Source organism: Eptesicus fuscus, chromosome 1 (assembly GCF_027574615.1).
Source record: "Eptesicus fuscus isolate TK198812 chromosome 1, DD_ASM_mEF_20220401, whole genome shotgun sequence".
In the NCBI taxonomy this organism is placed as follows: domain Eukaryota; kingdom Metazoa; phylum Chordata; class Mammalia; order Chiroptera; family Vespertilionidae; genus Eptesicus; species Eptesicus fuscus.
Window position 1 is genome coordinate 72,743,662 of NC_072473.1, and position 11,680 is coordinate 72,755,341.

Consider the following 11,680-nt stretch of genomic DNA (forward strand, 5'->3'; position numbering starts at 1 on the left):
ATGTATCCTGCTATCTTGATGCCTGGGGGTTGTGGTTTCAATTTTTTTGTCTTACATTCTTTTGTTTATTATGCATATGCAGATCTATTTTTTTTTTTACAATATTAGGTTCTATCAAATAATCATACCAAGGCTTTCTGTTTGTATGTTTCCCCAAAATCTGCAGTGATTGCATGAGGAGGTGGGATTGGCAAGCAGCTGGTTCAATTGAACAAAGCCCTCTAGGTTGAGTCCTTTGAAATACTGTTGTGACGCGCAGCCATAACACTCAGATTTATCTGATTTTTATGTCTCTTTTAAGTAAGATAAATTGGTGGAAACAAGGAGTGAATCTCAGGATTGCAATATTGACTATAACTCACTACTGAGTGGGTCTCCCTATATCACTGATGTTACTGTCTATTAGCTCCCAAGAATATTCTGTCTTTTGTGTATGTTAAATGTTTTTTTAATGTTTTAGTCTTAAATGTTTCATCGTAGCCCTTTTATAAAAATGTAATAATGCTTTCTCTAATTTCTTTCTACTGTTTTTACAGTTAAAAAAATCTGTGTAATATTATTGGGCATATACAAAATAGGAGATATATGTGTGGTTCTGTGATGCTTAGCAGGGGAGTTCAGCTCTTACAGTGGTGACAGTCTGGAGCCACCTTAAGGATGATAAGGGAATCTTTATAACTCTTTGGGAACCCAATGGTGACTAGAAGATACACAGTTATTCCTTCTCTGACTTTTACCAAAGTAACAGAAACAGCCAGATTTGTTGGTTGCCAAGGGATTCCTCTGGATATGTGGTCATTCCTTTTTAGCATTAGTTCTCCAGTGACAAGGAATAGAGTATCCAATGGGTTTCTAATGGACTTTTAAGATGGCATTTGCCTAATACGGAAAATACATGATTCTTTTCCAGTCACAGTAAAATTGCTAGTGCTTTTGGATGAAAGACACCTTAAAAGCATAAGCATTACAGATGTTCTCTACATCTCTACATGTGTTCAGTATTGTTCACTATGTGTTCACTCTGCACTGACACCAGTGTACCTTAATTAGATTTCTAAATCTTTGAAATGATTGGTTATCCATAACTAGTTAAAATGATCAAGTTTCATCCCCTTCTTATCAGAAGGTTCACTGGTCAAATACATAAAAATAGACTCTTGAAGAAGCATTTTTCAAGTTTAAGCCAGTGGCTCACTTACTGGAACCAGGATCATACTGCAGAGGAATTTGAACATCTATAGAAATTCTGAGAATAAAGAATTTGATGCATAAAATACTTTGAAGTGGATATGCCAGAACTAAACTTTACTGATTTAGAAAATTTTATTTTGACAGAAGCGATCCAAGCAGCGGAAGTTGCAGCAGAAGGCCTTACGCAAGAGGCAGCTGAAAGAGCAGAGGCAGGCTCGGAAGGAGCGGCTCAGTGGGCTCTTTCTTAATGAAGAAGTGCTGTCCTTGAAAGTGACTGAGGAAGACCACGAAGCAGATGTAGATGTTTTGATGTAATAAGGGTGAAGTTATCAACATTCTTTCTAAGCAATATTTGTTTACATGCATCTTGACCAAGCTTTTGGTTAGGGCTGTGCTGATGTACCATTAATAATTTAGGCCAGTGGTTCTCAGCAGGTGGTCCCTGGATCATCGTCTTCAGCATCACTTGAGAAGTTGTTAGAAATGCATACTATGGGGCCCCACCCCAGACCTAGCAAATCAGAAACACTGGGGGAGAGGCCCAGCATTGTATTGTAACAGGCACCAGGTTATTCTATCCTGCATGCTAGTTTTAAGAACCACTGATTTAGTAAATGTTGTTTTGACTATTTAAACTTTAGGATGGTTAAGTAGGCTTGTTCAAATATTAGTAATTTTAAAGGTTAGAAGATTTCAAGGTACTGCTGACAAGTAGTTTATTATGTCTGTATATTGTAGAGATCATAATTCAGTTTCCTTATACTTTTTCTAAAGGGCCATAGCATAATTCTCAATTTCTTGTGGAAGTCTTTCTTTGAGATTTTGGGGATGGAGTGTGGATTGTTATATACAATAGTGCCTTCATTAGGTTTACTTCTATCTGTTTTCATTCATTGTTGACTCAAAAGTGTAAAACCAGGCCCTACTATCTTTCCTGTTAGGTTTGTTTTTTTCTTTTCACTTTATGTACATTTAGAATCCTTTTTGTAAGTGATGACTACTGAGGAAATAGTGTTACTAACATCTGAATTTTAGACTTGATGCTGTGTTCATTAATATTCAAATGAGAAAGCAATTGAACAAAATAACCCATTCTACTCTTTTACTGCTTTCTAAAGTTTTAGGCTGTGAAACTGTCTTAGAGGCAGAAAATATCTCTTAAGTTCTTTTTGTGGGTCTTTTTTTTTTTCCCCAGCACAGCTCTGATTTTTAAATATTTGGTACAACAGCTTCTGGCATGTGAACAGGTTAATGTTCAAAATTAACTAAAGGAAACCCTTACAGTTCTGCTAACCTTCCCTATAAATCTTTAAAATGCATAGAGCAGTGAGATAATAGAAAAAAAAAACACAACCTTAGCTTGTTGGTGGTTAAAATAGAACTAATTTTAAATATGAAATCATAGAGTTTCTTTAATGCTTTTATGGAGAGTTTGTTATGAACATTCGCAGTAGTGTGACTCCTTTTCTTCTACCACACATCTTTAATCATTCATATGGATTAAAGAAGTTGGAAACTGATACTACTGACAATCAAGCTGCTTTCTGACCTTCATAATTTTTATTTTGTTGTAGATAACTTGAAAGGTAATCATGATACTATAGGAGTTGCAGTCAATATCTGTAAAACTAGAGTCAGAGGTTGATGGGAATTTCTACTTTTTTTAACTTATTAATTATACCAAGTAACTTGTTAAGATAAAGATTAATGACTTAAATTTTTAATTTAAAATTCTTTAATCTAAATATAAAGGCATAACCTTTGCTTACAGTCATGTATTTTGAAAATTTGATTTCATTTTGGTTCCTTGAAGGTTAAAGAATTGAAACTGAGGGTAAAAATTGATATATTGCAGCTTTGCTGAGGCCTGTAATATTTTGAAGACCATTAAATTCATACTTTAAAATGTTACTAAAATTTAAAAAGTGTATATGTATATATTTTTATCAGTTGGAATAGTCTTTCTGACTTTCCTCTTACCTCCTCTTTGGTGCTCCTAATCAGCTTAGAGGGCCCAACGAGAGCTTGGGGATAGACCCAATACTCTGAGGAAGGTGGAAGGGTCAACCTCCTTGTGTTTTCCTTTTCAAGTATAGGGAGAGTAAGGAAAGAAGAATAAATACAGCTGAATTCTCCATTTGCTCTTAGCAAAAGCAAATTCCAGAGAATGATTGTTCTCTTTATCTACTCTTCAAGGAAAACCGGCTCTTTTTGGAGACCACAGAGCAGAATTTATCTGTTAAATACTTCGAAACAGTTTACTTGACAGTGACCAGTAAAAGAAAATCCTAAATAGGGTTGTGATGTAATAAGACCAATTCCTCTACTCTCCCAACAATCACATAGTCTTATTACCTCATATTTAACGTAGGTCACTATTAAATAAGTTTACCAAAGCACCACAAAGCCAATTTTAAAAGTATATAAAGGTTTGAGAGTTTATGGTAAAGTGTGCCATGAAATTTTGTGTAAATCTGGATGAAATCTCTTTGCAGTAATATAAATTAAAGATAATTCATAAAGTTGGTTTGGAGGAGATTGAAATACTTCCTGTGAATAAAGGAAAAAAGTACAACTTGGGTTTGCTTTATGATTAAAGAGGGAGATTACAGTGTTCTCCATCCCGCTTCAAAAAAACCCAGGAGAATAAGACAAAAAGTCTTTGTTAACATGCTATATTCTTGTTCTGTTTTAATGCCTTATGTAGATAATATGAGTTTGAAATACTTCTTTCTTGGACTAAGTAACAATTTATTCAGTCTGGTATATCTCTAAGTTCAACTCAAAAGAAACGCAACTCTTTTTTTTTTTCTTTGTAAGCCCTAACTAAGCCTTGTTAACGGAGAACATGATAAAATCCCCTCAGATTTCCCAGAAACATTTTATTAGAGATCTTGTAAGTATGTCAATTATATCTCAATAAAATGGAAAAAAGAGTTATCATAGAAGTCTGTCAGTTCCCACCACAGCTTTTTAAAGTATGAATCTTGAGTTAAACTAAATGTCATGTCATTTTCTACAGTTTTTCAACGGAATTAAAGTAAGGTGGTGTAGTTTAAGACATAGCAGAGTGTAAAGGGCTAGTTCATTCTGTCCCAACAAGAACTTAGATTAAAATAATACCTTTTTGCTTTCATAAGACTTGTCTCATTTTTTGTTAAGCTGTGGTGGTTTTGTCCATTTCCTCAGTCCTTATTATTAATTAAGTTAATATTGCTGATGAATTAATCACAGAAACTGACATCATTTATGGATTTGGTGGACATCTCATTTTATAGTTTTTAAAAGTGCTAAATCCCCTCATAAAGGAAAAATTCAAAGAACCTATAGTATAAAGGTATTCAGATTCTGATGAGCTTTAAAAATTGTGAAATTTATCAAATGTGTTAATATTTAGGCTAAAAGTGTTAGTTATTAGTAACTAACAAATATGGGAGTCTTGTTTCCAGATTCTCTAGCAGAGATTTTTGTTCATGGCTCACTCTATATAGCCTCATGTGCCTTAAAGGTGAACTCTACTTTTTTGTCAATATCAAGCTTTTCCAAACTAAGAAATAATCTAAATGTTGTAATTAACTTTATAAAATGCCCATGCTGTTGGATATCAGCAAGCAAAGCCATTAAATTGAACCAATCAATTGGTAATAATGTGTATAAAAAACTTCAGATTTTAAATTTAATTTGCCTAACTTTGTTTTGGCCCATCTAGGTCATTGAAGAACATTGAAAGTTATCTAAAGCATAGCTTAATATATTCTTTTATTCCCCCCCCCCCACCCCACCCCCTGGAGAATGTCATAAGCCAGAATACTTTTTAAAACCAGATAATTCTTTAGTATCTGGAAAGATAAATTTTAATGCAAAAGTACTTCTAGAACTGAGATTATATAGCAAGTTTATTCTTTTGTTAACTTTAGGGATTCTTTGCATTTATTTGTGTAATAGCCGGAACACTCCTCTCCCCTTTAACAAATCACCTTTTAGCACTCCTGTCTCTAAGAAAAATATTTGTTTGGAATTGGGAGTTACTTAAAGTTAGTTTATAGTTTTAGAGGGTTATTAGGAAAATTCTAAGTTGCATTCAAATAATAGTATCAATGGTAAGCACACTGACATTCAACATATCTAAACTTAGAGGTAATAATCCTTAAAAGGACTATTAGTTAGAAAATAAGTATTTGTATATACATGGACTTTGGTAATTTTGGATTTAAGTCTGACAAAGTAAGATAAATTTTGTCTTTATAATGAAATTATGTTAAATGGGTAAGAAGCATCTGAGAGGTATTTAGACATAGGCATCTCTGTCAGCATAGTATCTGGAGCATAATTTACTTATTCCAAAAGGCATAGAAGGAACTCAGATTCCTCTAATTAGCTGGGTATTAAGAGTAAGGAAGTTGCATGGTATAGCTGAAGATCTGAGTTGATTCACTAACATTTTCTTATTTTTTCTAATATTAAAATTATTTTCAGCCCCCCTCACAATTATATTTTAAATTAAGGTTATTATTGTTTTAACCTAGTTCACATTATGGTAAATTAATTTTTAATTAACATTCATATTGAACTCAGAAAAACTGGTTTGGTCTTCTCAGATTTTAGTACGTTTTCTTTATTGTCAAGTTTCGATGTTGCATCTTTCGTCAATGGAATCTATGGAAATATGTGTTCTTTTTTTGTGGTAAGGGATGCGAGTGGAAAAGAGGAGAATTGCTTTAATTATACATAGGCATTTTGACTATATAAAGGTAGTTGTAGACTTAATCTGTATAAATGACAAGTCAATATTTACATATTCTGAATTGTTCTAAGGAACAGTGGCCTGAAACCATGGCTTGTTTTGTGGAGCTGCTTCTCTTTAATGGTAGTTGACCAGTTGGATTTAAGTTGAAACTTTGGGGGTACGTTATCTAGCTCAGGCTTTAGGAAATAGAGCAGACCAGGTCTGTTCCTGTAGTGGATCAATTTAATTTCCTTTTTAAGTACTCTAATTTAGATATAGGTATTATGCATTCTGAATCTTTGTGTTGGGAGTTTAATAAGACTGTTGTCAAAAGCTATTAAGGATAAACACAAGTATATGTAAAGCATTTCACAGATAGTTAAAATTTTCCCTTTTTTGGTTTCAAAGGTTAGTTCTAAAGCATCAATATCATAACCAAAGCAAGTAGGAAGTTGACTCGTTTGGAGACTCTTCAAGTAGTCCTAAATGCTGTAATATATCAGATTGTTATCCAGGATTTTTTCCTGTGTTTCTGCTAAATTTATTATTATATTCATGCACTTTTGTATATAACTGTCTTCTGTACATTCTGTACTTATTACAGTGGACATAATTTTTCCCCTGAAGCTGTGAGGGAAAAACAATAGGTGTAACACAAGTCATTTCAATTTTGAGTTCCTTCTTGTACTTGAAAGTAGTAGTTCAGTATTTAAATCTCAATGAGTATGTATGGTTGTAATTAAAACTGGCAATGTGACAGAATTGTCTTTTGAAACAATATCAGAATGAAAAGAGTTGTTTTGGTTATTAAGAACTCTTGTAATATGTTAATTTTTAATGTACCATGAGTTTTTACAAATCCCAGTGCTGCTGAATCCACTCCTTGTCATATTCCATCCCAGAACACTTACCAAGAGAGAAGAATTGCTCTCAATTTCTTTTGCTCACAGTTTGGTTAAGGCTTCATAAACTTTTGTTTTGTAAAAGCCTCAATTTCTCAAATTTCATTGGCAAATTATTTTCTTCTGGAGAGATCAGATTTCTATAGAGATTAGCATTCATAGTAAGTGAAAATTAGGTCTAACTTTTATTTACAAAAAATCAGGTCTATTTTACTTATATATTGATCTAGAATCTTTGAAAGTTATAATTATATAAAAGAAATGGCTGTGAGCAGTTTTATTTATAGATACACAAGCAATTCAGCTTTTCAGCAGCAACTTTCTCTCTTGCCACTAGAGGGAGGTCTGGTTGCTCGCTCCTTCAGAAAATGTCTTAGCTGCTTTTCTTTTGTTTTTAATTTTAGAGGTTGAAATCAACCTTAATCTCAAAACTCCTTTTGTGATATTAAATTCTTTCATTTATTAGTCCAAGGTGAGTTAATTAAGCTTGTGTAATAAAGCCAGTCTTATTCATGCTTTCATGCTTTTCCATAATCTTCAGTGTTTAATAAATGTTAGATATTACTTGAAACGTGTGTGGGGTTTTTTTTTTTTGTTTTTTTTTTAAGGTATTTTAAAGCTCTGTTGTCCATTATGGTAATTACTAGCTACATGTGGCTATTTAAATAAATTAAAATTTAAAATTTAGTTTTTTGGTCCTGTTAACAGCACTTCAAGTACCAAATAGCCACATACAGCAAGAGGCTACTACTATAGAGACACATCATTATACCGCCATCATCAAAGATGGTTTATATAGTGACCTTGTTATAATGCAGATTTTTATTCAGTAGGTCAGGGGTCACAGTAAAATATTCTGTAGTTTTAGCAGCTATTCAAGTGTTATGAATGCTGCTAATCCATGAACGACATTTTGAGTAGTGAGGGTCAGAACAAAGTCCAGACAATCTATAACACAAGAGCCTCGATGCTCTGATGGGCCCCAGTCTACTTCCTACTTTCATCTTCTATGAATTTCTTTTTTTACCCCACACTCAAACCAACTCAATACTATATTTATAGTACTTACCTTCTGATGTGACCCTCAAGGATTGTGGTGATTCAAGCCTTTGTTTAGTCCTCTTCCTTTGGGCATAGGCTGGACCTAGTGATTTACTTCTGTTAGAATATAGCAAACGTGATGGGATGTCACTTCTGTCATTAAATTACAAAAAACTGTGACAGCTGTCTTGCTTGTACTCTCGTCTTCTCGGTTACTCTGACAAAATAAGCTGCCATTCTGTGACATTCTCTGTGGAGGCCCACTTGGCAAGGAACTGACATGGTATGACAGCCCATGAGGAATTAAATCCTGCCTTTAATTCTAAGTGAGCCAGAAAGTGGAGCCTGTAGATGACTGCAACCTGGTGAGAGATCTTGAGCTCAAGCACCCATCTAAGTCTTGTACAGACTCCTGAACCACAGAAACTGAGATAATCAATGTGTATTGTTTTAAGCTGCTAAAGTTTGGCATAAATTGTCATGCAACAATAGAAGTGATACATTATTTACAAAATATACCATGAAATGACTTCCTGTTATATCATTCTCATCAAGGAAAACTGAGATGCTGCTTCTTCATTCAACATTATTTGCTGGATGCCTACTTTATGCGAGGCACACTGTTAAGTACGAGGGGATACACAGTAAATAAACAGGCACAGTCTTTGCCATCACACAGCTTACATTCTTTGGCATTGGTTTTCAGCGTTTCACAAAAGAGGGAACCAAGATGTGTTTCATTAAAGGAGAGCTATTTTTAATGCCAAGAAAGTAAGAAAAAAGTAACAAAGTAATATATGAAAAGCCTTTCCACCTACCTGAGCAGGTATAACTGTTAAAGTACAGTAGTATTATACAGCAGAAAAGACTAGAGGGGTGCTGGGCGAGAGGCGTGGAGTCATGGATGGAGCTAAAAAGGGGCAGGACTGGAGAGTAAACCTGCCTATGTCCCTCTCATTCCAAAGCCCACACTTTGAACCTCTCATAGTAAGTTACATTTTTGCTCATACTGTTGCCTTTTTATTCAATCTCTGCCTGAGGAAATCCTGTCCTATCTCTCAAAGCCCATTTCAAATGCAGCCTCCTTTGTGACGCCTTCCCTGATTTCATGCTCTCCATGTCTAACAGATGTCAGCCCTCCTGTTGCTATGAGATTGGAGATAAGGAAGAACCAGGCCTCTGAGGGGTCAGAGCAGTGAATTCAAATTTTAAACACATAGAAACCACATTTGGGAGGAAGGGGGTTGTGTGGACATGGGGACACCTCACTGAATAGGAAAAGGGTCTTTTCTATCCAAAAACTAAGGACAATAGGCCATCCTCCAACTGAGCATGTGCAGTTGGAAGTGTTCCATGACACAATGGCTGGGGAGCAGTGTGTAGAGGGAAAGTGGCAAGAATGCCAGAAAGGCAAAGTCATCTGAGAAACGTGTTACAAAGGTAAGCTGGTGGTTCACAGTCCCAGATATTGTTGACTGACACTTGCAGTGGAGTCTAGGAATCTGCCCTTTAACCTTTTGCACTCGGATGTCGAGTGTGACTCGACTGTTTGCATTAGAATAAAGGAATCGAGAAAAAAGCAAGCGAGTGCAAAGGGTTAAACAAGTGCCTCAAATATTTCTGATGTAGGTGGTCTATGGAGCACTCAGAAATATGGCTCAAAGTAAGATGATCTGGATCACTTTGGCTACATGTCATCTAGACACTTCTAAAACTAACAATGGACAAGCCCCACCCAGGATCAAAAAAATCAGAATTGTTGGGGAGTGAACCCAGGAAGCAGAGTTTAAAACTCCCCATATTATTCCAATATGCAGCCAGGGTTGAGAGCCAGTTATCTGAATAACAGGAAGTCCTTTTCCTGGGGCCAGGGAGAAGTGGCGAGAATCTGAGAGGCTGAAAACTAAATACATTAAAAATACAAATATATTTCATTGTGATTTTTCACTTTAACACACTTTATACTTGCATGTTACTTTTTTTTAAGCAATACCTTTGAATTCTTCCACTATTTGAGGAACTCTGAGCAGAATTTAGATAAATTCAATAAACATGCATTACTTGGCAACCCTGGATGCTCTCTGGACCCTGCAGTAACTACAAAGATGCCACTAGTAATGGCGCTGTTTCTTGTGTGCTAAGCTGCATGTAAAGCTCATTACTCATATTTTCTCATCTATTTTCACTGCAACCCTATGAGGTAAGTACTATATTGTTCCCATTTTACAGATGCTTGCATAGAGGCACAAAGAGGTTAAGCAATTAGTTCAGAACACATAGCTAACAGCCACAGAATGGGGATTTGAGGCCCTGCAGTAAGATTCTTGAACTTCCATGTACAATGTGGTAGCCACTAGCCACGTGGGCCTATTGAGCACTTGAAATGTAGTTAGTCCAAAGTGAGATGTTCTGTAAATTTAAAAACACCTGGTTTCAAAAACAGCATGAAAGAATAAAAACATCTCAATAATCCTATATAATCCTACCTTATAATAGAGAAACATGCAAATTGACCGCACCTCCTCTACGCCCATGATTGGGCCGGTGGGAGGCTGGGGGGCGGGACTCCAGGTGGCCTATCCAGCCGTTGAGAAGATCAAGATGGCGGCGCCCAGTCCTCTTAGTTCTGGGGGTCCCTGGGGCGATGGGCACCCTGGCGGGGGGGCGTGGCCGGGCCCATGCCGCCTCTCCCGGGGGTCCCTGGGGAGATCGGCAACCCAGGGGGGCGTGGCCGGGCCCATCCAGCCTCCCCCGGGGGTCCCTGGGGAGATCGGCAACCCAGGGGGGCGTGGCCGGGCCCATCCAGCCTCTCCCAGGGGTCCCTGGGGAGATCGGCACCCCGGGGAGGTGAGGCGGGACTCGCCCAGCTGCTCCCAGGGTCCCTGGGAACATTGCAGGCATGTGGTTGCTGAGACCCAGACCAGGCCTCTGGCCACAGATTCATAGCTTTGCGGAGACCTAGGGCAGGGATCTGCCTCATCTGCAGAGAGACAGAGGTTCTGCAGTGCCCCCAAGACGTGGGTGGGCCCAGCCAGGGATCAAGGGGCATGGAAGGACTCCTGGCAGAGGGCCAGGACCCTCACCCCTGAGGCGGGGGTTGAGGGGTGGTGCCACCTCAGTGGAGGGGTGCTGCACTGCAGGATACTGGACTGACTGATGTGATTCAGAGAAGCTCCCCGGGCTAATGGGCCTCGCTCAGGCGGCCTTCACACTTCAGAGGCAGTGACTACTGCTCCTGCCTTGACCCAAAAGCAAGCTCGCTACACCCTGCCCCATGGCAGAGCATGCCTAGGCAGTGAGTGGGAAGCCTTCCACCTGCTTCGGAGAAGAGGGGGGCAGTAAAGAATGGGGGGAGAGGAAAGAATGTGGAGCATCAGCAATGAAGAGGTGCTTGAGAAAGAGGCTCGGAAGCCTGACTGGAAGGTTTGTTCTGTTTGCTGGGCCGCTGCCCCTTAGGAAGCGCAAAGAGCATGGCTCTGAGGGCTTCCTGTGTGCTGAGTCAAGTTCCACAGCCAACTGGAATTGGCCTCAGTTTCCTGGTCTGTAAAATGGATGAAGCGTGTCCCAGTGCCTTCACTGAGCTTTGATGGCCAATTGAGATACTATATAAAGAAAATGAGGGAAGAAGTGAGAAAGAAAAGGAAGGATGAGCAACACAAAAGAAAGACTGAAAGGAGCCTGTAAACCCATTGTCACTTAAATAGGGAATATAGTCAGTAGTATTGTAATGATGGTATGATGCCAGGTGGGTACTAGAAATATCAGGGAACACTTTGTAAAGTATATGATTGTCTAACCACTATTCTGTAACTAATATAAA

General features: G+C 37.7%; 1 protein-coding gene across 1 annotated transcript in view; it reads left to right on the forward strand.

Moving 5' to 3' along the window:
* FAM199X (family with sequence similarity 199, X-linked) overlaps nucleotides 1-1,737 on the forward strand; it is a 45,776-nt gene extending 44,039 nt beyond the window's left edge. The window contains exon 6 of the mRNA XM_008159182.3: nucleotides 1,336-1,737. Within this exon, the coding sequence (XP_008157404.1) occupies nucleotides 1,336-1,506 (171 nt within the window). The 3' untranslated portion in view covers nucleotides 1,507-1,737. The remainder of the gene's footprint in view (nucleotides 1-1,335) is intronic.
* The last annotated feature ends 9,943 nt before the right edge of the window (nucleotides 1,738-11,680 follow it).